The 27,437-nt window shown below is 47.5% G+C and overlaps 1 protein-coding gene across 2 annotated transcripts in view; it reads left to right on the top strand.

Annotated features, from left to right (window-relative positions):
* The first annotated feature begins 7,645 nt into the window (after positions 1 to 7,645).
* tmem98 (transmembrane protein 98) overlaps positions 7,646 to 27,437 on the top strand; it is a 46,313-nt gene continuing 26,521 nt past the window's right edge. The window contains exons 1-6 of one of the 2 annotated variants that reach the window (XM_056287567.1): positions 7,646 to 7,760; positions 22,363 to 22,598; positions 23,366 to 23,497; positions 23,738 to 23,771; positions 24,054 to 24,169; positions 24,290 to 24,349. In XM_056287567.1, coding sequence (XP_056143542.1) covers positions 22,468 to 22,598; positions 23,366 to 23,497; positions 23,738 to 23,771; positions 24,054 to 24,169; positions 24,290 to 24,349 — 473 coding nt within the window. In that variant the 5' untranslated portion in view covers positions 7,646 to 7,760; positions 22,363 to 22,467. Of the gene's footprint in view, positions 7,761 to 9,220; positions 9,332 to 22,362; positions 22,599 to 23,365; positions 23,498 to 23,737; positions 23,772 to 24,053; positions 24,170 to 24,289; positions 24,350 to 27,437 lie in introns of those variants that run through there. The other variant, XM_056287568.1, reaches the window with a different exon arrangement.

The raw sequence follows: 27,437 nt of genomic DNA on the forward strand, positions 1-27,437 counted from the left end.
ACTCTACACCAGGGGTCTCAAACTCAACTTACCTGGGGGCCGCTGGAGGTAGAGTTTGGGTGAGGCTGGGCCGCAAGTATTCCAAAAAAAAAAATTTACAACCGATCCAATGTTCTCAATCTTTTTTTTTAAATTTTTTTTATTGATATATATACAGGTGATCAAAACAAGACAGGTAACTGTACAAGTGCAGGAACAAAAACGAACAGTGTGAGACAAAAAGGGGACACCAGGTTCTGTTATGACAAGATGGAATACTAATGAATGGAATACTTCAATAAGCTAAAAAAAAACAAAAAAAAACAACAAAAACAAACAAGCTATCAAATAAGCTCATTGACCTGCAGTGCAGGTCAATGAGCTCCATTTGAAGCACAGGAGGGGCATCTTGCACATCAAAGGAGAAGGGGTCAGCAAAAATTTGAAAAGTGGCTCTGTGTGTCTTGAACTCTGCAAACCTGTAATCAAATTGCTCCTGTAGCTTCACAATGGCATCAGCATACTTCTCATCACTGAATGTTGTGCCTGCATCCATGAGTGCCTTGCATGCTGGGAAATGGCAGAGGTTTGTCTGAGAGAGCTGGGCTTTCCATAACACAAGTTTTGTGGAGAATGATCTCACGTTGTCATAGGCAGCACTGACAAGCTGCCCCTGGTTTTGTAATTTCTTGTTCAGTACATTCAGCTCATGTGTGATGTCAACAAGGAAAGCTAAGTCCATGAGCCATTTGGGATCACTTAGCACAGGAACAGCCATCCCAGCCTTCTCCATGAGGGCTTTCACTTCTGCTCTCAACTCAAAAAACCTCTTCAAGACGTTTCCCCTGCTGAGCCAACGTACCTCAGTGAAGTAGAGCACATCCTCATATGCTGACTCTATTTCCTCCAAAAAGGCGCGGAACTCCCGGTGCTTTAAACCCCTGGATCTGATATGGTTGATGCATTTCACAACGACAGACATCACATTGTCAAACTTCAGGCATTTGCTGCAAAGGGCCTGCTGATGGATAATGCAGTGCAGAGCAATGGCCTCCTCCACACCCTTCTCTTCCAGTTTTTTTTGAACAAGTGCCACCACTCCATTTCTCCTCCCTGTCATTGATGGCGCTCCGTCGGTTGTTATTCCAGCAAACCTCTTCCATGGCAAACCCGCATCCACAATGGCATCACACAGCTGGCGGAATATCTCCTGAGAGGTGGTCTAGCCATGCATTGGAATCACTGTGAGCAACTCCTCCATCACTTCAAAACTGTCGTCAACACCACGGACATAGATTGCAAGCTGCGCAGTGTCAGTGATGTCTGTGCTCTCATCAAGAGCGACTGAGTATGCACAGAAACGTTTGGCTTTCTCACGCAGTTGATCATATCTGTTACCTGACAGGTCAGAAATGCGCTCTGCCACTGTGTTGGCTGAAAGGCTGATGTTGCTAAACTGACCCTTCTTTTCCGGACAGACTATACTTGCAGCCTGTAACATGCACTTTTTAACAAACTCCCCTTCTTTGAATGGCTTTCCCGACTTAGCAATCATCTCACTCACCACGTGGCTAGCTTCGACTGCTGCATCATTATCTTTGCTAGCTTTCTTGAAGAAATCTTGTCACTTCAGTAAACATGTTTTACGATTGGCGACCCGTTTCTCTCTCTCATCTCCCTGATATTTTGTATACTCATCATCAGCATGTCTAGTCGAGTAATGACGTCTGATGTTGTATTCCTTGTGCACCGTAACTTTCTCGGTGCATATAAGACACGTCGGGCTGCCTCCTCTGTGCTCAACAAAAAAATATGCCGTCGTCTCCCACTTTTCCTGAAATTGTCTGTGCTCGTCACCAACTTTTCTCTTCACGGCAGGTTTTGAGAAAGACATAACTGGGGCTTGCTGACAGGACATATTTTCCTTCCACTTGGTGTCGCACCGGAATCAAGTTTCAACCAAGTTTCAACCGTTGCTAATTCGCGCTGCCCATTATGGTGCGTTCAAGTTGTGCTCGGAAGTCGGACTTTCTGAGCGCCGAGTTGGACATTTCAACTGGAAGTCTGAAATCCGAGTCGTTCCACTTTACAACTTCCAACGTAACGGGAACGCACCATGACTTGACAACAAACACGACACCGGAAGCTGTCATGAGCCTGCGCTATGGTAGCTCATAAGTGAAAAATCAAAGCCCAGAGCAAGCGCGGGCCGCAATAACACTAAACTTTGATGTCAAGTAGGGGGCCACAAAATAACGTCCCGCGGGCCGCAACTGGCCCGCGGGCCGCGAGTTTGAGACCCATGCTCTACACCAAGCTCAGGGACTTAGGTCACAACCCCAGCCCATGCAGCTGGATCCTGAACATCCTGTCAAGCTGATGCCAGGTGGGGAGGATGGGCTCCAACACCTAAGCCCCTCTAACCCTCAACACAGGAGTCCCCCCCCCCCAGGGCTGCATCCTGAGTCCCCTCCTCTACTCCCTGTATATCCTTGACTGTGTGGCCACACATAGCTCCAACTTGGTGATAAAGTTTGCTGATGACACGACGGTGATGGGCCTGAGCACCAACGACGACGACACGGCATACAGGAGAGAGGTCAACAATCTAATAAAGTGGTGTCAGGACGATCACCTCTCACTCAACGTTGACAAAACCAAGGAGCTGATTGTGGACTACAGGAAGAGAGGGGGGAGGGTGGACCCCATCACCGTCAACGGGACTGCTGTAGAGAGGTTCAAGAGCTTCAAGTTCCTCAGTGTCCACATTACCAAGGACGTCACCTGGGATGAACACACCAGCCATGTGGTGAAAAAGGCACAACAATGCCTCTTTCATCTCAGGCGTCTGAAGAAGTTCGGCATGGGGCCCAGGATTCTATGGGCCTTCTACAGAGGCACAACCGAGAGCATCCTGACTGGATGCTTCATCACCTGGTATGAGAACTGGACTGCCCACAACCACAAAACACTGCAAAGGGTTGTGGGGATGGCCCAGGATATCAGTGGATGCAAGCTTCCCTCTATCCAGGGCATATACAATGGACATTGTGTCAGCAAAGCCCGTAGGATTATCAAAGACCCCAGCCACCCCAACTATGGACTGTTCCAGCTGCTACGGCTACCATCAGGCAAGCGGTACCACAGCCTCAAAGCCCGGACCAGTGGGCTCCAGAACAGCTTTTTCCACCAAGCAACCAGGCTTTTGAACAAAGAACATTAAAGACACTAAGTCTGGTGCTGGACTGACTGGTACTAACCGATGGTCTTCAGCAGATCATCAGTTTACACACAAACACACACACACAGACATAGCTTGGCATACACAAACTCAAACAAATATACAAACAACTACATACACATATGCACATTTATTAATGCTGGGCCTATACACACACACACACACACACACACACACACACACACACACACACACCACACAGCACCCTACATACACCACACAGTATTTGTTATTATTATTACTGCTTTTATATTCTGTTTTGTTGTTCTTTATTACTATTGTTGCTGCAGTGTTGAAGAGCCGAAACACAAGAATTTTGCTCTCTTGTACTTGTATAATGAGACGTAAAAAATAAGAATCTTGAACGTTGGATCTATCCTTATGCTGGCATTTACTTCAAAGGCAGTAACGTTCCACACTCCTGCAGGAACATTCCACACTCCTGCATGAACATTCCACACTCCTGCAGGAACGTTCCACACTCCTGCAAGAACATTCCACACTCCTGCATGAATGTTCCAAACTCTTGCAAGAACGTTCCACACTCCTGCAAGAATGTTCCACACTCCTGCAGGAACACACCCAACAATGCCTACACATGTCATTGACTAGGTAGTGCAAACATCAATCAGTATCACAGGCTAAGGTGCTGGGGCACCATTTTTTTCATGCTGCCTTCAGATAAAGAGTGCATAATTATTTATGTTGGTTGTTTGGATCAGATGCCATTTACTACTCTAATACCCCAACAATGAAAAACATGTCAGCAAAGCAAATGAAGAGCAGTAAGAAAAACGTGATACCCTTAAAAATACTAGGAAACGTTTGATCTAATCTTTATTTTGAGGAGGTGCATATACTCTGACTTGAAGTGTGGTGCCATACTACTATAGTAAATCACAAGTAATTCAGGGGGCTGTAACTCTGTACTTGTACTTATCGACAGTAGGACAGGCAGCCTTGTGCTAATCAACTGTTTGTTGAATGGGCAAGCCTAAAGACAAAAAGACATGCATGTTAGGCTTAATACTCATGCCTCTACCCCTAAGCAAGGCAATAGAAAGAAGAACTGGAGTTGATCCCCGGGCGCTGCAGCTGCCCACTGCTATACAATAGGTTAGGTTAAATACAGAGAACACATTCACTGTAAGAATACAATTCATTGTAAGAATACAAGTGGCTTGCTTCTAAATAAAGTGGCTTTATTTCTTCTAAAACACAGGAGGGATGAAAGTGACCTAGACTATCAAAGGACCTATAACTGCCCACAGAACATTCAGCTGAAGGGTGGTATGGCTCAGGAGGTAGAGCGGGTCATCTAGTAATCGGAAGGTCGCTGGTTCGATCCCTGGCTCCTCCAGAGAGCGTGTCGAAGTGTCCTTTAGCAAGATACTGAACCCCTAACTGCTCCTGATGAGCAGGTTGGCGCCTGGTCAGGCAGGCAGTGTATGAATGTGTGTGTGAATGTCAGACATAGATGGTAAAGCACTTTTGGGTGGTCGGTAGAGTAGCAAAGCGCAGCAGTCCATTTACCATTTTAATTTAGGTCCACTAGTTCACAGGCTTTGCTATGTTTCCTTGTAATAGTTATGGAAGAGATGGAAACGCATGATCCGCTGTGGCGACCCCTAACGGGAACAACTGAAAGTAGTAGTATATGTAGTAGTAGTAGTAGTAGTAGTAGTAGTAGTAGTAGTAGTAGTAGCACATTATCTGGAGTAAAAAAAACAGAGGGTGCAAAATGGGCTCCTGTTACCTGAAATAAAAGAACAGAAACGCTCAACAGTTGTCTTTATGAAAGCACGTGAATGTGAAGATAATAATAATAATAATAATAATAATAATAAGGATAATAATAATATTTCAAGGTGACTCACTTTCTCCTCTCCTCTTCTGCATAGCTCTTATTCCACTACCCTCCCTCCTGAACAACACCAGCTATGGTTATACTACAGGTGCATGCACTATTAACCAGTCTACATGGATCACCTGAAAACCTTTGCCAACAATGACCAAGAACAAACTGACCTTTTGACCATCGTAAAAGGCTTCAGTGACGACATCAAAATGGAGTTCGGACTAGACAAATGTGCCAAAGCTACATTCAACAAAGGAAAACTTACCACCACCGAAAACATCCAAATTGACCTAGACACGACCATCGAAGACCTAGAACAAGAAGGCACATACAAATACCTGGGAGTGAACGAAGGGGACGGGATACAACATGCCAAAATGAAAGAAAAGATCAGAAAGGAGTACTACCGAAGAATAAGAATGGTAACAAAATCCGAACTCAATGCATCCAACCGAATGGAAGCCATCAACACCCTACACCAGTCATAACTTACAGCTTCAACATCATCGACTGGAAACTAGAAGAGATCAGGAAACTAGATAGAAAAACAAGAAAAATACTCCCCTTAGAGAGGATGCACCACCCAAAATCAGATGTGGATAGATTGTACCTCCTCAGAAACGAGGGTGGCAGGGGTCTAATCCAACTGGAAACTGCCTACAAAACAACAATAGGCCTAGATACTTACCTTAACACCAAAAATGACCCCCTTCTCATGATTGCTAGAGAGCATGAAAAACAAAACAAAAAGTACTCCGTAGCTAACCAAGCTGCAATGTTCAGAAGAGAGCTCAACCTTCCTGAAACACCACAACCTGAAGATGAAGCTCCAACCATTCATGCCCGAAAAGTCAAACAAAGAGCAAAGTGTCACGCCCAAGAACAAATGACACAAAAATGGGAAGGGAAACAAATGCAGGGGCAATACCCAAAAAGAGTAGGTGAGAAAGATGTAGACCAACATTTGATCAATCAATGGCTCAAAACAGCTGGGCTGAAATCCGAAACAGAGGGCTTTATCATCGCTGCCCAAGACCAGGCCATCAAGACCAATTACTACCGGGGCAAAATCCTCAAAGATGGCACAGACCCAGCGTGCAGGATATGTGGTCAATTCCAGGAAACCATTGACCATATCGTGGCAGGGTGCCCTAAGCTGGCCAAAACCGAATACCTACAAAGACACAACAAGGCCGCCACATACCTGCACTGGAACATCTGCACATAACTCAACATCAACACAAAAGAAAAATGGCACGAGCCCCAAACAGTAACAAAAAGACGACATCACAATCTTATGGGACATGTCAATACAGACACATCATGATATAAAGGCCAACAGACCAGACATCATCATCAAGAACAAAAACGAAAAAAGCTGCCTACTCATCGACATGTCCATCCCGACTGAAAGGAACACCTCAGTAAAAGTAACTGAAAAACGGTGGAAATATAAAGATCTTGAAATCGAGATTGAACGAATGTGGGGAATGAAAACCACAACAATACCAGTAGTGATAGGAGCCCTGGGACTTGTAAAACAAGGGATGGAGAAATACACCCAACGGATCCCGCCGGGTAACATCGGAATACAAGAACTACAGAAGATCACACTACTTGGAACATCTCATATCCTAAGAAAGGCACTATCCATCAAACAGACTTCTACCTCATTCTAACCCGAGGCCCAAGGAATGGGCCCTGTTATTATGTTGTATTATGGCATGAAGTTAAGAGAAATTTGTATAATAATAATAATAATAATAATAATAACACATTTTATTTGTGGGCGCCTTTCAGAGCACTCAATGACACCTTACGGAACACAGTTACAAAACAAGCAGCCCTGTATCAGACAGCATAAAATCAAAACAAAGCAGGGTAGACAATAAAAAGTTAATACAACAGATAAGTATAAAATCGTCATCTGCACAAAACTCAATGAAGCGTGGATCAGACTGAGAGTGCCAGTTTGAAAAGGTACGTTCTGAGATGGGATTTGAAGGTTGAAAGAGAGTCAATGTTGTGAATGTCTTGTGGGAGAGAGGTCCATAGGCGAGGGGCAGAATGGCTGAAGGCTCTATGAACTCCATTTGCGGAGGTTGGCTGCTATAGGGCGAGCCTACATTATACAAGTTTGGATCACATATGGTACATTAAAAAAAAACTATAGATGTGCAGGTGGTTAGCTTGAGGCTGTGATTTAAATGTTCTCCCTTATATTTCTATAACACGTTATTACAGAAATGAAAACAGTGTTGGCCGTTCTGTGAAGGAGGATTTGAGAGTGCCGTTTGTCCTCAACTAACCTGGTTCCGGACATGGTGTGCCACCTAGCGTGAGGTTTTGGTTTGTGTGCAATATGTTTATATGAACTTTATCAGCAGACGGTGCTCGCGGAGCGCGCTTTGCGCACACGGCTCAAAAGCGGTTCAGCAACCTGAAAACGCAGTTTGTTTATTGTTCCACGCGCGTGTCCGCCTAAACATATGGCGCGCGCACAAGCCGGCTCAGTAAAAGTAAAGTTTGTCATCAATCACTCACCGCCGCTGCTCAGCCGCGCAGCTAATCGCTGCTGCGCGCTCCCGTTCCCGGTTTGGAGAAGTCCGCGCCATCTCCGCTGCGCTGCGCAAACAGCGCTTTGTCTCCCCATATACGCTCACAACGGGATGGTATGTTTAGGTAAGTGAACACGAATCCGTTTGAATATACACTTGCCTAACTCAGAGGAAGAGTCGGTTCTGTCGTAATATCAGCAGATAGTAAGTAAGTTGTTCTACCAAGTGTAGGGTGTCGAAAGAAAACGTTTCTCTTTTGGAAATCTGTTTGTTGTGTTAAGAAATGGGACACCGTAGGGCAAAACAACAACTAAATTGATAAATGTTGCAATTGCTTGACAAACTTGCTCTGCAATGTGTGTGTGTGTGTGTGTGTGTGTGTGTGTGTGTGTGTGTGTGTGTGTGTGTGTGTGTGTGTGTGTCTATTCAGTGAGGTGAAAGAAAGTATTAAACAAGTAAACGTATATTCCATTGTTTATACGAATAGGTTATTTTGTTTTGTTTTGTCTCTTTTGTTATCCATACGCGTCGTGGGTCATGTTGCTCGCCACTTGAACTTTCTTCAAACAGACCCGTACAGTCCACAGTTTAGCTCTGTTGGTTTATGCCCACTGATCATATGTGTTATCATGTGAAGTGTTTAGGCTTGGTTGCAGGTTCTATTTGTGTTTGATAAAATCATGTAGGCAAAGAAAGTAGACCACAAGGACACCGTTATCAGCGTAGAGTAACACGTAGCCCCTTTTAACTCGACAAAAAGGGTCGTAAAGGCAGTGAAGCTTCGTTACAGCAGTCCGCCAGGATTTAGAAGAAATCCAGAATGTTAATGAAGGTGCAGTAAAATTAAGATGAATTATGTTTTTACACACAGATTGGCCCCGGTGACTGTACTCATTGTTAATTGTGCCTCAGTAAATTTCAAAGATTTGACATTTTTCTTAAAAATATAAAAAACATCACTATTTCAAAATGGGCACCCTGTGCAGTCTGTGCGGATATCGGAATGTTTTGGTTGCACTGTTAGAAACTCTTGTTCGGCGTGTTGCTTCTCACAAATACTCTGAAATATTTGGCTGGGATAACACTAACTGTAATCACTGAGAAAAGGTTCAACGCAGTGAGTAGAATACTGACTTCAAAATATAGAAGCAGTACAAAAGCAACTAACTTACACTCGTTACGATGACAAATGTGTTAACAACAGAAAAGCTTTAGGCTCCATTAGGAAAGACTTCAGCAGAGGGACAGGACGGCTAATGCAGCACACATTAATCTGATTAAAGAATTAAAACATTCCATAGCAAAATCACATCATCCAGGGGGGAAACGTTGGGTGGAAACACTGAAATTATGTGATTTAGTTTGTGGGCAACATTTCCGTTGCATATAGAGGTGCCTTATATTAAACCAGTTATACACAACCCAGAGAGGACTTTTTGCTCTCAAGTCACCCTCCCACAATTTTTAATGTCAAACAATACCGCTGCCCCGCCCCCACAAACCCACGGTGACATGAAGCATCTCAGGTGGGCAGGGTTGTTAATAAGTTAACAATCATCGGGGTTGTTAATAAGTGACCAGGCTGGGCAGAGGGCAGATACTCCTGATTTACACGTCTTTGCTAAAAACTCGCTTTGGAGAAGCTATTAAAATAATTCGGCTGTCTACTTGAATTGGAGCTTTGATATTGAGATGGTAAGAAGTTGAAATTGATAACAGTAAGTGTGTATTTTGTTGGGGTTGATAGGAGTTAGCGTGCTACTTAGCGTATCATGTGTGCTGTGTCCGGGGTGGCTTACCTAGTGAGTCCTAGAGGGGTGTAGTATGTTTCACTGCTGCCTGCCTGGCTTTCAATAGCTAACGCAGCAGCATTACGTTAACTGTGTTTTTGAGTTGCTGGATTTGAATCTGATCGTCAAGTTCACACAGAATAAAAAAAGCATGTTATTTTCCCCTTGTTTTATAAAGTTGTCGTTCTTTAGAAACTGAACTATGTATTCCAAAGAATGATTTGGTCTCTTTAAAACACGTGTCATTTTTATAACACACGATACAGCTATGAAACACAAAGGACAAATACACTCAATTCAACGTTTTGTTTGCTCAGATAAAAATCTGAAGTTTGTGTGCATTGTAAGGCGTGCCACAATGCTTCACCTCTCCACTCAGTGTTGTGGAGGTGCGTTGTGTTGGTTATGTGTTGGGCTGGGTGTTTGTTCTGGGCAAGTTCCCCTGGTTGCCGACAGAGGGCGACAGTAATATTGTCATGTTCTTCTCGCTGTATACCTGTTCCCAGCGCCGTCCTGTTCCTGCCTTGTGCCATAAGTGTACGCATATCGCTTCGCTCCCGTTATATTGCCGTTACATGAGGGTAATATGTAACGGCCGTTACATGAGGGTAATATGTAACGGTCGTTACATGAGGGTAATATGTAACGGCAATGCTTTCACATAGTGGATGTAACAAATTGGCAACGAGCACGGTACACCCGGCGATTCTCAACAACACTTGGGTGGCGAAGAATCCGTGCCAGTTTATGGTGGCTAGCATTAGCATTGCTAGCGGCGGTGGTGCAGGCCTATCGGCGGATACACAAAGAGATGGCGGGGATCATCAGACATATTGATGCCTTCGATGAGTCGACGGAGCAGTGGTCGACATATGTGAAGAGGCTTGGACATTTCGTGCTGGTATTTCGTGATCAGACTGTGGAAGTATTACAAGCCCATCTCTCCCCAAAGCCCATTGTGATTGCAGAATGATATTGCTTTTACAAATGAAATCAAGTGGCGGGGGAGACAATAACACAGTATATTGTGGATGTAGAAAAAAAACAACAAAACTAAGCACTGTGAGTTTGGGGCTTATCGGGGGGGGGGGTGCACTGATGGACAGGTTGGTCTGCGGCCTCAACAGCAAGTCCATCCAGAAGAGACTACTAAAAGAGGCTGCCCTCACCTACCAGAAAGCGGTGAAAATCATCTTCTTTATGGAGACGGTGGCAAGGGAGTCCCAGCAGCTTAGCAGCTCCTTGAAGGTGAATGCCATGTGCCTTTCATCAACTCCATGGAGGAAATGCACCTGGTGTGGTAGCGCAAATCATACTGAAAGTGACTGCTCCTACAAAGATCAGATCTGCCACCGCTGCGATGAGAAAGGCCACATTTCATGCACATGCAAAGAGAGAAAGCAGGGAAATAAAGCAGGAAACACAACGAGGGAGGGAAAAAAAGGGAAGAAATGGGAGGAAAATTCAAGGAGACAGGTTAATAGGATGGACACTTGTGCTAAGCTGAGTGACACTGCTGACAGACTCAGATGCTGAATTAACCATGCACATGGTAGATGTAGCTAACGATGGGACATGGAGAGAAAATATCATACAGCAGGGCAATCCAGCCTCTTCTGTAATCTGGGTTATGCCAAAAGTAGAGGGGCAGACAACAGAGATGGAATTAGACACTGGGCCAGCAGTCTTCCTTATTTCAGAGAAGCTGTACAAGGCAAATTTCAACCACATTCGTCTGCGCCACACCCACATCCTGCTGAAAACATATTCAGGTGAAGCGATCTCCCCAGCAGGGCTCATGAAGGTTTGGGTCCAGATAAACAAACAAAGAGCACAACTCCCCCTATATGTGGTGAAAGGTAATGCACCCCCCCCCCCGCCGGGTTTGGTCGGAAGTGGCTGAGAAAAGTGAAACTGAACTGGAAAGCAATTAAAAGCTGTCAGATCCATACATCACATGCCGGTTTTGTTCTGCTCCACTCTTTTCTGGGATTAATAAACTATTATTGCAGATTTGTTCCAAACATGGCAACAACACTCAGACCCTTGCATGCATCACTACACAAGGGGGCACAATGGAAATGGTTTCTGGAGTGTGAAAAGGTGCTCTGTATGGCAAAAGAACAGCTCCTCTCAAAGAGAGTATTGACTCATGACCCCCAACTGCTGATCAGATTGGCATGTGATACCTCACCATATGGCGTGGGTGCAGTGACTTCTCATGTGTTGCCTGTTGGTCAAGAGAGAGACCCATAGCGTTTGCCTCCAGAACCTTGAGCAAAGAGAAGCAAAACTGCTCAAACTGAATGGAAAGCCCTGGGAATAATATTTGGCATACGCAAATTTCATGCATATCTGTGCAGGCGCCATTTCACCCTACTCACTGAACACCAGCCAGTGACAACAATATTAAGCCCCAGCAAGGCTATTCCATCTATGGCAGCTGTGAGGATTCAGTGATGGGCCCTTGTATTAACAGCTCACAACTACACGATTCAGTACAGGAGTGCAGCTGAACATGGCAATATGGACGGCCTCTCATGCCTGCCACTGCAGGTAGTACACAATGACAAACCAGGTTCAGTTGATACAGTGCTGACACATCACCTGAACTCCGTGCCTGTATGCAGCACAGACATCCATGAAGAAACAAGGTATGACCCAGTGCTCTCTCAAGGGGATAGAAGTCCATATGTGGCCACAGGAGGCAATTCCATCACTGCAGGACTGCTTTGAAAACACACAATGGGAAATTTTTGAAGTGGCAGCAACATATGACAATGTCATTGACTTATTGGAATACACTGAGTCTGTCGTAAGCTATATTAACAATTGCATAGATGATGTGACTGAGGTCAAAACTATCAAGAAGCAGGGCACCCCAGTGACTCACCTGGTAGAACATGTGCCATATAAAGCTGAGTCCTTACCGCAGCAGCCTGGATTCGAACCTGACCCGTGCCCTTTGCTACATGTCATCCCCTCTCTCCCCTGCCTTTGCTGTCTCTCTCTACTATCACTATCAAATAAAGGTGGAAAATGCCCCCCCCCCAAAAAAAGCCTATCAAGAAGCGGGCCAGCCAGAAACCTTGGTTGAATGCGGAGGTCCATTCATTACTGAGAACCCAACATGCTGCATTCAGATCCAGAGAAGACTGCAGCATACAGACTGGTCAAGAAAAATCTGTCCTGGGGTATCAAGGAGGCAAAGAGGCTGTATGGACAAAAGCTCCACAACTGATAATAACGACACATGGCGCTTATGGCAAGGTTTTAAAGCAATAACGGACTACAAGCCCCCACCCCTGCAGGCATGTCATAAAGATCCCTCAATGACTTTTTTGCACGTTTTGAGGTAACCTACAACAAGTGGGCACAGACACTTCCATCATCACCAAGCAACCAGGTACTACAGTAAAGAAGGCCTTCATCAGCATCAGCCCATGCAAAGCTGTGGGGCTGGACAACATACCTGGGCGTGTTCTTAAGGACTACACAGAACAGCTGAAAGATGTTTTTGCAGACATCTTCAACACCTCGCTCATTCAAGCAGTAGTGCCCACTTACCTCAAAAGTGCCAGCATCATTCCCCTACCCAAAAAGTCAAACCCAGCCTGCATGAATGACTTCTGCCCTGTGGCCCTCACTCCCATAGTTATGAAGTGCTTTGAGCGGGTTGTCATGCAGCACGTTAAGGGTTGCTTCACTACAAACCTTGATCTCCTACAGTTTGCATATAGAGCCAACTGGAAGGGAAGAACACCTACGCCAGGATCCTCTTTGATTTCAGCCCAGCATTTAACACCATCGTACCACAACTGGTGAAGAACCTGAGGTTGATGGACGTGGACACTGGTACCTGCAACTGGGTCCTCGACTTCTTGACGCAGAGGCAGCAGATAGTCAGGCTGGGCAGCCACACATCAAATTCCAACTTAGTGAGCACAGGTTCCCCCCAGGGCTGCGTCCTGAGCTCCCTCTTGTTCACCCTGCTAACCCATGACTGTACTGCCAAATTTGACACCAACCACATCATCAAGTTTGCCGATGATACAACAGTATTGGGTCTCATCAGCAATAATGATGAATCTGCATACAGGATGGAGGTGGAACAATCTCTCCCTGAATATAAATAAAACAAAAGAGATGGTGATTGACTTCAGGCACCATCACACACCAGTGACCATCGATGGTGCCACTGTGGAGAGGGTCAGTAACATCAGGTTCCTGGGAATGCACCTGGCGAATGACCTGACCTCAACCATTAACACTTTGGCCATTGTTAAAAAGGCCCAACAGCAGCTCGATCCCCTCTGGAGACTTAAAAGGGCAAGTCTCCCCATTCCAGCCCTCACCACCTTCTACAGGGGCACCATTGAAAGTATTCTAACCTACGGTCTCACTTCCTGGTTTGGTAACTGCAAAGAAACCGAACAACACCAGCTGAACAGGATAGTGAATACAGCTAGAAAGATCATTTGTGCCCCTCTCCCCTTCCTGTTGGAGATTTACCATCAACGCTGAGTTCGCAGAACCTCCAGCATCATTAAGGATCCCCACCACCCTTCTCACAACCTGTTTTCCTTCCTGCCATTTGGGAAGAGGTACAGGAGCATCTGTGCTAAATCCAGAAGAATGCTAAATAGCTTCTACTCACAAGCAGTCAGGATCATTAACAAACTGTGTCCCCCCCCCGCCCCCGCCCCCACGGCATGACCGTGGGGGCGTAACTCGTTGACAGACACCAGGTCAACATTGAACTGAAATTACACTTGAATGGACTATTTTGCATTTGAATAGACTGTTGTTAACTGCTTGTGCTTTTTTGTTTTGTTCTCTCTGTTTTTTATATGTTTTTAGTGGTATTGTTTTTAGGCAAATTTTAGATATGTATTTTTATCTTTTCTGTTGCACTGATGTGGGCTGGGAGAAACAGCATTTCGTTTTTGTTTGTTTTGTTTTTGGGTTTTTTTTGTGGATCCCCCCCCCTTTTTCCGAGCCTCCCCAGTCTCTGCTCCACCCCCTCTTACGATTCAGGGAGGGCTGCACACTACTACATGTCTTCTCCCATACATGTGGAGTCTCCAGCTGCTTCTTTTCACCTGACAGTGATGAGTTTCGCCAGGGGGACGTAGCATGTGGGAGGATTACGCTATTCCCCCCAATTCCCTCTACCCCCCGAACAGGCGCCCCGACCGACAAGAGGAGGCGCTAGTTCAGCGGCCAGGACACATACCCACATCCGGCTTCCCACCCGCAGACACAGCCAATTGTGTCTGTAGGGACGCCTGACCAAGCCGGAGGCAACACGGGGATTCGAACCGGCAGAGGTGTAAAAACCCAGTCCAGAAAGTAAAAACCCTAACCGTGTAGAGCCGAAGGAACGGAGAAGACCATAGGGTCACACTTTAGCCGTGTAGGCAACTTTCTTTAATCAACGGTAATTCAGAGAGACAACAAAACCACAGCTCGACTGAGCGGAGGCAGCAAGAATAATCAGAAAACTGGCTGAACAACCATAACTTAACCCTGCGTTAACCTGCCAGGGCAACCCTGACTTAACCCTTAGTTCCTGGGGTGAATTCTATCCCCAATACGTGTCCACCACATGAGCCCCCCCAGAATTCGCCCTAGTAATCGAAGTCAGGCAGGCGCGGGGGGACGACAGGCCGTACGCGGCGGCTCCGGGTAACAGGGTCCGGAGTGTCTCTGGGAGGCATTGACGCGGGCCTGTGGAGGTCGGCCTGAGGAGCAGAAGAGGCAGCGCGGGCCTCCACGGGGGGAGGAGGCGGAGCCGGGGGACGACCGCGACGAGGAGGTTGGGCTAACTCCAACGGCTGCGTCAAGTCCAGGTGTGTGGGTTTAACTCAGTCCACTGAAACATGCTCGGCCGTGCCCCCAAAATCCACTACCAGGTGCTTAGTTCCCCGTTCCAGGACGCGGAAGGGGCCGTCATAAGGGGGTTGCAGAGGGGGGCGGTGTGCGTCGTGACGGATGAACGCGTAGTCCGCTGAGTGCAGACCTGGGGGCACCTGGGACACCGGAGCGCCGTGTTGGGCGGTAGGGACGGGTGTGAAAGCTCTGACCCCGTCCAGCAAGGAGGCTCGTTGGTCCACAGCTGACCAGGGACGCGTTGCGTTGGGCATGAAATCGCCTGGGACTCGCAGCAGCGTGCCGTACACCAGCTCCGCAGAGGAGGCTTGTAGGTCTTCCTTCGGGGCGGTCCGCAGGCCCAGCATGACCCATGGGAGCTTGTCGACCCAGTTGCAGTCCTTGAGAGTAGCCCGAAGCGCAGTCTTCATGGACCCGTGGAAGCGCTCACATAGGCCGTTCGCCTGAGGGTGGTAGGCGGTAGTGCGGTGAAGCTTGACGCCCAGAGCCTCGCCCACAGCATTCCATAGCTCTGAGGTAAACTGTGGCCCGCGGTCAGATGAAAGGTCGGAAGGCGTACCGAAACGTGAGACCCACGACCCAATAAAAGCCCGGGCCACATCAGCAGACGTCGTGGATGCCAGGGGAACAGCTTCAGGCCAGCGCGTAGTCCTGTCCACCACAGTGAAGAGGTAGGTGAACCCATGGGAGGGGGGTAGGGGACCAACCAGGTCGACGTGGACATGGTCAAATCGTCTCTCCGGCACTGCGAAGCGTTCCAGGGGCGCCTTAATGTGGCGGTGTATCTTAGCCCGCTGACAGGCAACACACGAGTCGGCCCACGCTTTCACGTCTCTCTTAAATCCCTCCCACACAAACTTAGCAGAGGTCAGGCGCACGGATGGCTTACCGCCTGGATGAGAGAGGCCGTGCACAGCTTCAAGCACGGGGCGTCTCCAGCTGTCCGGGACGATGGGCCTGGGCTGTCCTGTGGAGACGTCACACAGGAGGGTGACACTTGTGTCGCTGAAAGGAACGTCCTGCAGGCGGAGCCCCGTGTCGGAGGTCCGGAGACGGAGGATGCTCGGGTCCGTGGCCTGGTCAGCGGCCATCTGTGCATAGTCCAGGCCTAGGTGGACCGCTCCAATCACTGACCTAGAGAGGCAGTCAGCTACCTGGTTAGACTTACCAGCGACGTGCTGGATGTCGGTAGTGAATTCCGAAATGTAGGAGAGTTGTCGCTGCTGGCGAGCGGACCATGGCTCGGCCGTCTTGGACATGGCAAACGTGAGGGGCTTGTGGTCCACGTACGCAGTAAACTCGCGGCCCTCTAGCAGGAACCGGAAATGCCGGACGGCGAGCCAGAGACCGAGGAGTTCCCTGTCAAAAGTACTATACTTGCGCTCTCGGGGTGTAAGCTGGCGACTGAAAAAGGCCAAAGGCTGCCAAGCCCCCCCCCCACCCACCCACTGCTCGTGAACCGCACCAACAGCATAGTCCGATGCATCCGTGGTTATGGAAATAGGCGCTGTAGGTGACGGATGCGCTAGCAGGGTAGCCTGGGAGAGCGCAGCTTTAGTCTCGGTGAACGCACGGTCCCGCTCTGCTGTCCAGTCGACCGCCTGGTTGGGGGACTTGTCTTTCAGCGCCTCGTACAGTGGCCGGATGATAAAGGCGGCTCAGGGAATGAAGCGGTGGTAGAATGTCACCATCCCGATGAACTCCCTGAGCGCACGAGCTGTTTTGGGGCGCGGAAAGGCCGCTACCGCTTCCACCTTTGAGGGCAGGGGGACCGCCCCGTCCCCAGTGATGCGGTGCCCGAGGAAATCAATGGCCGTCAGCCCGAACCGGCACTTCGCCGGGTTGACGATCAGCCCATGCTGGCTGAGGCGTGTGAAGAGGGCGTGAAGATGGGACAGGTGTTCTTCCTCGGAGGCGCTGGCGATGAGTACGTCGTCCAAATAGACGAAGATGAAAGGAAGGCCACGGAGCACTGAATCCATCAGCCGCTGAAAGGACTGGGCCGCGTTTCTGAGTCCAAATGGCATTCGTAGGAATTCAAATAGGCCGAATGGGGTAGTCACCGCTGTCTTGGGGATGTCCGAGGGGTGCACGGGAACCTGATGATAACCACGGACCAGGTCGACTTTTGAGAAGACGCGTTTGCCGGACAGGTTTGCAGAAAAGTCCTGGATATGCGGGACAGGATAGCGGTCGGGCGTGGTGGCGTCATTTAGTCGGCGGTAGTCCCCGCATGGGCGCCAACCTCCATCAGGCTTAGCGACGATGTGGAGTGGGGACGCCCACGGGCTGTCAGAGCGGCGGATGATCCCCATGCGTTCCAGGTGCTCGAACTCAGACTTGGCAATGGCGAGTTTGGCGGGGTCGAGACGCCTGGCTCTGGCGTAGACCGGGGGCCCCTTCGTAGCAATGTGATGCTCCACCCCATGCTTAGCGGTGGGTGCAGAGAAGGTAGGCTGGGTGAGGTAAGGGAACTCAGCGAGGAGGCGGTTGAACTTGTCTCTCTCTGAGAGAGAGTTGGCTAGACCTGCATAGGCCGCTTCCCCCCGCGTACATGCGAAAGAGGAGAAGGTTAAGGCGTCGACCAGACGGCTGTTCTGAATGTCCACTAGCAAACCGTAAATCAGCTCCGAGGAGGGGAAGCGTTACATTGGCCATGACGAACTCCCACGTGAAACGTTGTCCACCAAAACACAGTTCTACAGACCGCACGCCGTAGGTGTGGATAGGGCTGCCGTCAGCCGTCGCCAACTGGGGGCCCCGCTCCCCGCCCATGATGTCGACGTCAGTAGCAGGGAGCACGCTTCTCTGTGCGCCCGTGTCACAGAGAAATCGCCGACCGGAGATGGTGTCGAGGATGAAGAGTAGCCTGCTCGTATCGCCAACACTCATGGCCACTACTGAGTGTTGGCCCTCTCGTTTCCCGTCGGCCTGTAGTTGCAGAGGGAACGGCACCGTTTAGCTTTCGCACCAAATCGAGCGTGGTACATACAGAGTCCAGAGGGCTTGTAGCGGTCTGACACTGTGGCGCCACCGTCGGGTCACGCCCGCGATGTCGGCGGGGTGCCAGTGAAGGTAGGAGCCAGCACCCCGGCATGGGAGGAACGTTGTGTAGCGACGAAGAATCGGTCAGCCTCCTTTGCCAGCTCACGGGGATCAGTGATGGCGGAGTTAGCGAGCGCAGTCTGGACGTGGGGCGGCATGTTGCGCAGAAACATCTCCATAAACAGGAAACATGGCTTTTCTTGACCCAGTAGATTTAACATCTTGCTCATTAGCTCCGATGGTTTGCCATCTCCCAAGCCCTGAATTGCGAAGAGGCGACGTGCTCTCTCTGTTGTTGACAGTTCAAAAGTTTCAAGGTGGCGTATTGACCATCGGCCGGTGGGTTGGTTATGAAACCGCTTATCCTGGAAGCCGTAGCGCACCCCAGCGCTGCCACTACGTAGTAGTACCTGGTCTCGTCTGCTGTTATGTCTCTGAGCGCCAACTGTGCCTCAGCCTGCGCGAACCATGTAGCCGCGGAAGACTCCCAAAACTCCGGCAGTTTAATTGCAACGGCGTTCGTAGCCATAATGTGTGTGGTTTCAGAAAACTTATCCGAAAACCGACGTCGGGGTCACCAGTGTAGAGCCGAAGGAACGGAGAAGACCGTAGGTTCACACTTTAGCCGTGTAGGCAACTTTCTTTAATCAACGGTAAATCAGAGAGACAACAAAACCACAGCTCGACTGAGCGGAGGCGGCAGGAATAACCAGAAAAGTGGCTGAACAACCATAACTTAACCCTGCGTTAACCTGCCAGGGCAACCCTGACTTAACCCTTAGTTCCTGGGGTGAATTCTTTCCCCAATACGTGTCCACCACAACCGTGTCTTTACTCCATCCATGTATTAAACCAGCTGATTTGGGAAACTAGTCAGTGCAGTCTGATGGTTTAGTACATGAGTGGAGTAAAGACACAGTTAGGGTTTTTTACTTTCTGGACCGGGTTTTTACACCTTTGTGAACCGGGATCCCCATGTTGGTAGGCAACGGAATAGACTGCCATGCTACCCAGACGCCCCAGCATTTCTTTTTTTAATGTATGCAGGTACATAATGAAATGACAATGAACTAAATCTTGACATTTTCTCAGGGCCGTTTCCTGTAGTGAAAGGGCGGGACAATGCCCTGACACCCTATTTTTTAAGGAAAGATGAGCCCACCGTGGTCCAGGGGTATCTTCTGTGGGGCAACCGGGTGATTGTGCCCCCAAAATTGAGACCACAATTACTGAAAGCTGCATGCGGGGCACCCGGGAGTGGTTAAAATGAAAGCCATTGATCTTAGTTACATCTAGTGGCCGGGGATTGATGCTTAGATTGAAGAGCGGGCTAAAGTGTAGTGTATCATTTATGTCAACTCAACCAGAAGTCTCCCAGTCTCTCCCCGCTGCACTCATGGTCATGGCTGAGGACGCCATGGCAGAGAATACATGTGGATTTTGCTGTTCCTTTGGCGGAACATATGTTTCTGGTTGTGGTGGATGCCCATTCTAAGTGGCCGGAAGTTCAACTGATGGAATCCCACCACAACCTCTGAGTACTTTGTTCAGCAATCATGGGTTGCCTGAAGTGTTGGTCAGTGATAACGGTTTGCAGTTCACTTCAAGTGATTTTGTGGCTTTTCTCGAAGCAAATGGAGTGAAACACGTGCACTCTGCACCCCTTTACCCAGCCCACAAATGGTCTGGCGGAACGTTTTGTGCAGACACTGAAGCATTCATTGAAAACTTCCAGAGGGTCGACCACAGTGCAATACAGACTGGATTCGTTCCTGCTCAGCTACAGAAATACTCCTCATGCGACAACTAATGAGTCTCCTACCATGCTCTTCCTCCGCCGTTGGCTCCAGTCCCGCTTCGACCTCCTCAAACCAAGCTGTGGTGGATAAGGCACAAGCAGACCAGCAGGGTCGCAGGGCTCCGTTCGCAAAGGGAAAGGACTTTGCATTTGGGGACTCTGTGCTGGTCCGTGATTATATGCGGGGGAAGGAGCAGTGGATGCGGGGTGAGGTGGTGTCTCAGGCGGGGCCAGTGACTTATACGTGTAACCAGGTTAAAATTAATGTTTTTATTTTGTTTGAGTATGAAATATCACCAAATCCTGTCTGTGTGCTGTTATTTGTGTTTACTACATTTTATTTTATGTCATTATTTACTTTTATGTATGTTTTACAACGACCGTCATATACATGTACTGTCGCTTTAAGAGAGAGGTCTTGTGGGTACACGGAAGAGGGAACGCGGGAGAGGCCATTTTTGTTTTGTGGGGGGAGTGTCAAGCAGCGACCGAGCCGAGCCACACGTGTTTCTTACCGTAGCACAGCTTTGCTGATTGAGGAGAACGTAACCTTGAGTATCCCTGTAAGAAGATACTGCAAGCTGTGGGATAAAATACTTGTTTATCCTTCCTTACATCGGAGTCCCGTGGACAGTTTCTCCTAACGCACACGAGTGAAGTACCCATATGTGCCGTTCTAGTCTAGACTGCTGAATAGGACAATTCAAAGCTCAAATGACCGGCAGTAGAAACCAGTTATTTCGAAAATAAATGGCAAGGTGGGCCAAATAGAGTCCTGTGTGTCCCCCCTCCTTCCTTGATCATGATGATGATGATGATGATGAGAGACTGAGGGCCCCCCCCCCCAACAACACCTGGGGCCCCACCCAACTAGAACACAACGCAGAGCTAACGATGAGAATGACGGGCGTGCAGCAGGCTGACCAGCATAGAACACCATAGGACTGCCCCCGTTACATACGGTTGATGTGAGCTCAGCGCTACACTGGGATTGTCACACAGACCAGATGCGAACCTGTGGCCTGGAAATGTTTGCACCTAGAGAGCCACCTTAACTTGCCTTATTGGGTCAAATGACTACTGTCCCCATGAAAGACCGGTGACTATTCCCCCGGCAGGTGGGCAGGACCCCCCCCCCCCCCCAGAAATGTCATCCAGTCACCCAAACAGGCAGCCAACCCAGGATCAACAGAAGTACCAGTGGAGGTTGAATTTCCTCCAGAGACTGGTAGGAGGTACCCTTCGTAGGTCACCAAACCCCCCCCCCCTCACCACCACCTTAGCTCTTAATGGACCTTTGGTAAGGGGCACTCTCCCACCAGTTTAGTTAGCGAGTCTTGTCTCTGTGGCGGGGACTGCAGTCTAAATAAGTGGGGAGGAGTTGTTACGTATTGGGCTGGGTGTTTGTTCTGGTCAAATTCCCCTGGCTTCCGACAGCGGGTGAAAGTGTTATTTTCCTGTTCTTTTTTTTTCTCTCTCGATGCCCCCCTCCCTTTTTCTCCCCAATTGTATCCGTCCAATTACTCCACTCTTCCGAGCCGACCCGGTCGCTGCTCCACCCCCTCTGCCAAGCCGAGGAGGGCTGCAGACTACCACATGCCTCGTCCGATACATGTAGAGTTGCCAGCCGCTTTTTTTTTCCACCTGACTGTGAGGAGTTTTGGCAGGGGGACGTAGCGCGTGAGAGGATCACGCTAATCCCCCCCCCCCCCCCAGTTCCCTCTCCCCCTCGAACAGACGCCCCGACCGACCAGAAGAGGCGCCAGAGCAGCGACCAGGACACATACCCACATCCGGCTTCCCACCCGCAGACACGGCCAGTTGTGTCTGTAGGGACGCCCGACCACGCCGGTAACACGGGATTTGAGTTGGCGATTCCCGTGTTTGTGGACAACAGAATAAACCGCCACGCCACCTGGACGCCCCAGTTTTCATGTTCTTTTCATTTTACTCCTGTTCCTGTCTTGTGCCATTAAAAGTGTACACTGCGGCACGTTAAATATCGCCTCGTCCTGTTGTTATATTGACGTTACGTGAGGGTAATACAGTAACGTTAATATTTTTCACATAATGAATGTAACAGTGTTTCACTTCCAAGCAGCAAGAGACATTGACATGCAAATGAGAGGTGTTTTAGTTTTGTGTAGTTTGATTTTAGATCTAATGTAAATGCAACCACCACTTGTTCTGTCTATTAATAGATGAGAGTCCATCCATAATCGAGTTTGGACAACCAGACAACCCCAATTGGACTGTTTCCTCTCAACGTGTTGCTGCCTGCAGCCACGGCAGGAGCCAGAGTCATCATGGAGACAGTGGTGATTGTGGCCATTGGGGTGTTGGCCGCCATTTTCCTGGCCTCCCTCATTGCTCTGGTGGTGGTGTGCAGACATCGCTACTGCCACCCTCATGACCTGCTGCATCACTTTGAGTCCAAGTCAGTTTCTCAATCAATCAATACAAGATTTCATTCCAACGAAATGTTCTTTCTAATGCTACGTTCAGACCAAAGGCGGCGCGATTTTTTTGGGCGGCGCGAATGCATGCAAAGTCAGTGGGAGGAGGCGAATGGGCGGAATAATTTGCGGCGAAATTACGGGCGGCGCGAATTGGGCGAATCGAGCGACGAACGCGCCTTCGGGGGAGTTCAAAAATGTCCAACTCGGGCGAAGATTTCGCCAGGCGATAGCCAATCACCTTCAAGTAGGGTTAGTACCCGCCTTCATGTTGGGAAAGAATAAACGCCCCCTACCCAGAATTCTTTTCGGACGCCGTCCAAACGCAACTTCTAAACGAGCCGGTGAAATTCGCCAAGCTGGGCACGTCTCCGGTTTATGCTATGAACCCAAACAGAACGCTGACGCCGGTTTCGGCGGCGCAAGTTGATATAAAGCAGAGCCACCGCAACTGATCTCTGTCGCTCATCCATGATGATCACAAGTAAACACAAACTGCTCGTGTGTGGTATTTGTTGTGTGCGGTCTAGCAAACTTGCTAGCAGCGTTGGTGTAACTAGACTGCTTGTTGTGACGTCAACACAGCGAATTCGCGTTCTGTTCGAACACACCTGGCGGAGCTGGCGGCCAAACACGGGCGAACAAAGCGGCGCGAACTCTCGCCGCCTTTGGTCTGAACGTAGCATAAGTATCACAGTCGTCGTTTGTAATCTGTGCTGTTGGATAGACTGCATTTTTTCCCCCATAGGCCCACTGTAGATCTGATTGGAGCCATGGAGACCCAGAGTGAGCCATCTGAACTGGAGCTAGATGATGTGGTTATCACCAATCCTCATATCGAGGCCATCCTGGAGAATGAGGACTGGATAGAGGACGCCTCGTAGGTCTAAGCACTGACTTATTGATCTGGACAAGAACATACTGGTCGATCCTGTGTACCAATCCTCTTATCATCATTGCTTTCTTTGCCTTAACATAGATAGCAGATTCAGTTAGTTATAATGCTTTAGATGTTTGAAATGTTAGGTGTGTTTTAATTTATATAAATGACCATTTATTTGTTGATATTGCCAAAACTAAGATGCCGTCATAAAGCCAACTTTGTCTTTTTCTCCAACAGTGGTTTGGTGTCTCACTGTATTTCCATTTTAAAGGTAATGCAACTAATTTCTCAGTATTTAATTTATCTTTTATCACTGATGCATAGCCAAGAGGTATGAGTAAGGTAGCTAGAAGTCTCCAGTGTAGCCATACCTGTCAAAGTGTCCTTGAGTATTTAACACCTCTCTGCTCCCCGGTGTCCCTATTAGCTAACTAACCGGGGGGGGGGGGGGGGACTGCTGCCCTTGGAAAATAAAGATAAAGTTAGTGTATGTGTGCACTTTTTGTGATAGTACACCAAATCCAAATAATACAAAATTGATGTCCATGCACAGATCTGCCACACTCTGACTGAAAAGTTGGTTGCCATGACAATGGGCTCAGGGGCAAAGGTCAAAGCACCAGCCAGCCTCAGTGACATTATCACTGTTGCCAAACGCATCAGCCCCAGGTAAACTACATGCTGCCAACATAATTTTATGCAAAAAATTGTATCACAACTTTTTATTATTGTATTTGTATTATCAAATCTGACTTCTGACCTCGCATATTGCTTTTTCTTGTCCTGTAGGGTGGATGATGTTGTCAGATCTATGTACCCTCCTCTGGATCCAATCCTCTTGGATGCCAGGTAATCACATCTGCTTTCCTATAATTTCCAGAGGTCTTCACATTAACATTGTTGTAATAGTCTTATTTAAAGGCTTATTACTGACTTGACTTGAATTATGTCCAGTGAAATGTGGTCAAGTCTCCAGCAAAAGTCAGTATCAGATAAAAAATTCCCAACTCCGAAGTTGTTTTTTGTGATCAACAATTTTTATTTTTAAAAAGCAGGGCACACCAAACACACAATCAACAACAACAGGGTGGCACACTGGTAACAATGTTTAAGGACTGAAATAAAAGGGGAAAATACCGTATCCCTAGTAGCTGAGAGTAACAGACAGACATTCCCAAGGGAAAAAACAAATAATAGTGGACTGAAAAGAAAAAACAACAACAATAAAACAAAACTGTACATTGTATATAACAACCATCCATTTCTACTAACTTCCAAAGCTGACCTGCTCCAGGTCTGATGTTACTGGGTGTGGAGGGGTGCGGGAGGGGAGAGAGCCCTTATTTTAAGGTAGTCCCTCATGCACACAGCTATGCCTGACCATGCCTGCACAGCGGCAGGCTTGGCTCTATTGAGTCGTGCTGTTGTACACTCAAGATATGCTATGCTCTGGTAGGACGCCATCCAGCACTGAATTAAAGGATGTTTGGGATTATTAAATTTGGGATCCCTGTTCAATGGCAAAGTTTATAGAGCCCAACATAAGAGGTCCTATCTGATCCCAAATTTGAGTCCTACCTGATCTCAAATTCACTTTGAGTGGCTGTTGCAGCTAGAAAAGCGCTATATAAGATGCAACTTGATTGATTGATCCCAAAAGGCTAGATACTAGGGATGGGATGATACTGGATCGAATTCCGAATCGTTCGATACGGTCTTCATGGTTCGAGACGCTCCCCGTTTCGCGAGATCGTGTGTTATTAACACTAGAACGACCGGGATTTCACTCCTACCTGAAATGACCATAGGCGGTCAAAATGACCGCCGGTTTTAAAACTCTATATTATGTCAAGATAAATACCCAATTGAGATATTAATGCATTGCATATGTTAATATGTCTGTTAGGAAACGACTGACACCAAAATTAACATTTTAACAACTATAATACTGTGGTAAATTCAGGGGGGCAGCCGGGAATCCGCCGCAGCCGGGACGCGAACCCGGATCTCCCACACCACGGGCGACTACGTTAACCAGTCGACTAAAGGGTCCGACCTGTTAGCTAACGGGCTAGCGAGTTTACACATCCATTACTGTTACGATACTATTTTTCAAACAATTTAAACTGTCCAACCCCTGTAAATACTGCATCGCTTCGATGGTAGTCATCGTGTGTCTGAAATGGCGGCTTGTGCCCAGCCATGTTGGAAATAATACCTGTAAAATACATATTGCTAATCTAACAAATGTAACAAGGCCTATAAAACGTTAAAAACATTAAACACACTAATGTTAAAAACATTAAAAAAAAAAGAACAGAACGTTGCGAAGGAAATGACACGTCATAAATACTGACATGACGCGAACAGTGACGCGCAAAGTATGCGTGATCATTTTGACCGCTGATGGTGGTTTAGGTAGATCTTATAACTTTTTTGTGCAATTGATCTAAAACTCATTTTAATGCAAATATATGCAATTTTATGAGCATTCGGGGAGCGGCAGGTCTGTATCTTTTTCATTTTTTCTTTCACAAAGTTATTAAACTTTGAACATCCAAATGGTCAAAATGACCTTGGTCGTTCTAGTAGTTTTTTAAAGTTTAAAGTTTTAGAGTAGAGCAATTGTGTTATAAATGATGGCAAAAAAATTTGTTAGAAGTTTTGCACTTGAATTATGTTTGAATATGTGCCTTGATAATGCCAAAATGTTGGGCCTAATTCTTAAAATAAATGAGAAATACGAGAACTGCAACGGTGTTTTGTCTCTTGTTTACCAAGGCATCCACTGTATCGTATTGAATTGAAATCGTGAGTCCTGAATCGTGAGACATATCGAACCGTGAGATTTGTGAATCGTCCCACCTCTACTAAATACAGTTCCAGAGGTAGGCCGTCCAAGCAAGGACTCTTGCCCTTTTGGAGAGCTTTTACTGTCATTTCAAGCTTTTCTAAAGAGATTGGGCTTTCTAATTTTAAACTCTTGAAGTGGCCCAGATTGGGCAAAGCTAAATTTTGAAGAAACACGGTGCACTTATCCGTGTCTACACGGCACTCTGATGTTTCCAGACTACTGTAGAAATCTTTGAAAACACTGTTGATTGGACTGAGATCTGTAACAATGTCACCTTCTGTTGTACGAACCGCATTAATCACTGCTTTTGGATTCATTTTGTTTTAACCGGAGGGTTAATAGTCTACTCGGGCAGTCACCTTCATAATAATATCTCTGTTTGGTTCGATGTAGAATAAACTTGGCCTTGCTTATGGATAAATTTCTATATTCGCCCCTTAATGCCTCGAGAATATTGGTGTTGGCTTCAGAGGCTGTTTCTCTCTGCGCCTTCTCCACTCTGTCTCCTGCTCAATTTCAGAACACCGCCTATTATGCTCAGCTTTTAACCTAGAAGCAAAACTAATACATCTGCCTCTTATAAAACATTTCGCTGCTTCCCATAATGTTTGGGGATTATCACATGACCCAACGTTCTGTTCGATAAATTCACCAAGTCATGTTTTCATTTGTGATAGAAAATCAGCATTGCTACGCAGAAAGTCATTAAATCTCTACCTGTGTGCTTTGGGATAATCAATTAATGGTGTTAAGTGCATTACACAGGGGCATGATCAGAGATTAAGATAGGAAGCATGTTAATATTGAGTATAATATTTATAAGAGAAGGGCTGACAAATATATAATCAATCCTGGAGGAGGAGGTGCCATGACAACTAGAATGAAAGGACTAGGCTTTAACTTTGTCATTATGAATGCGCCAGAGATCCACTAAGTTCAAGTCAACCAGGAAGGATCTTAGAACTAAGGATGAGTGAGGAGCTGCGTTAAGTGAGCCTGTGTCCGTCGAGCTCTGGGGAGACTGTGGTATTATAATCGCCAGAAACAATGCAATGATGGTCTCGATAACGTAACAGAGTCGCA

This window comes from Lampris incognitus, chromosome 10 (genome assembly GCF_029633865.1).
Source record: "Lampris incognitus isolate fLamInc1 chromosome 10, fLamInc1.hap2, whole genome shotgun sequence".
NCBI classification, from domain to species: domain Eukaryota; kingdom Metazoa; phylum Chordata; class Actinopteri; order Lampriformes; family Lampridae; genus Lampris; species Lampris incognitus.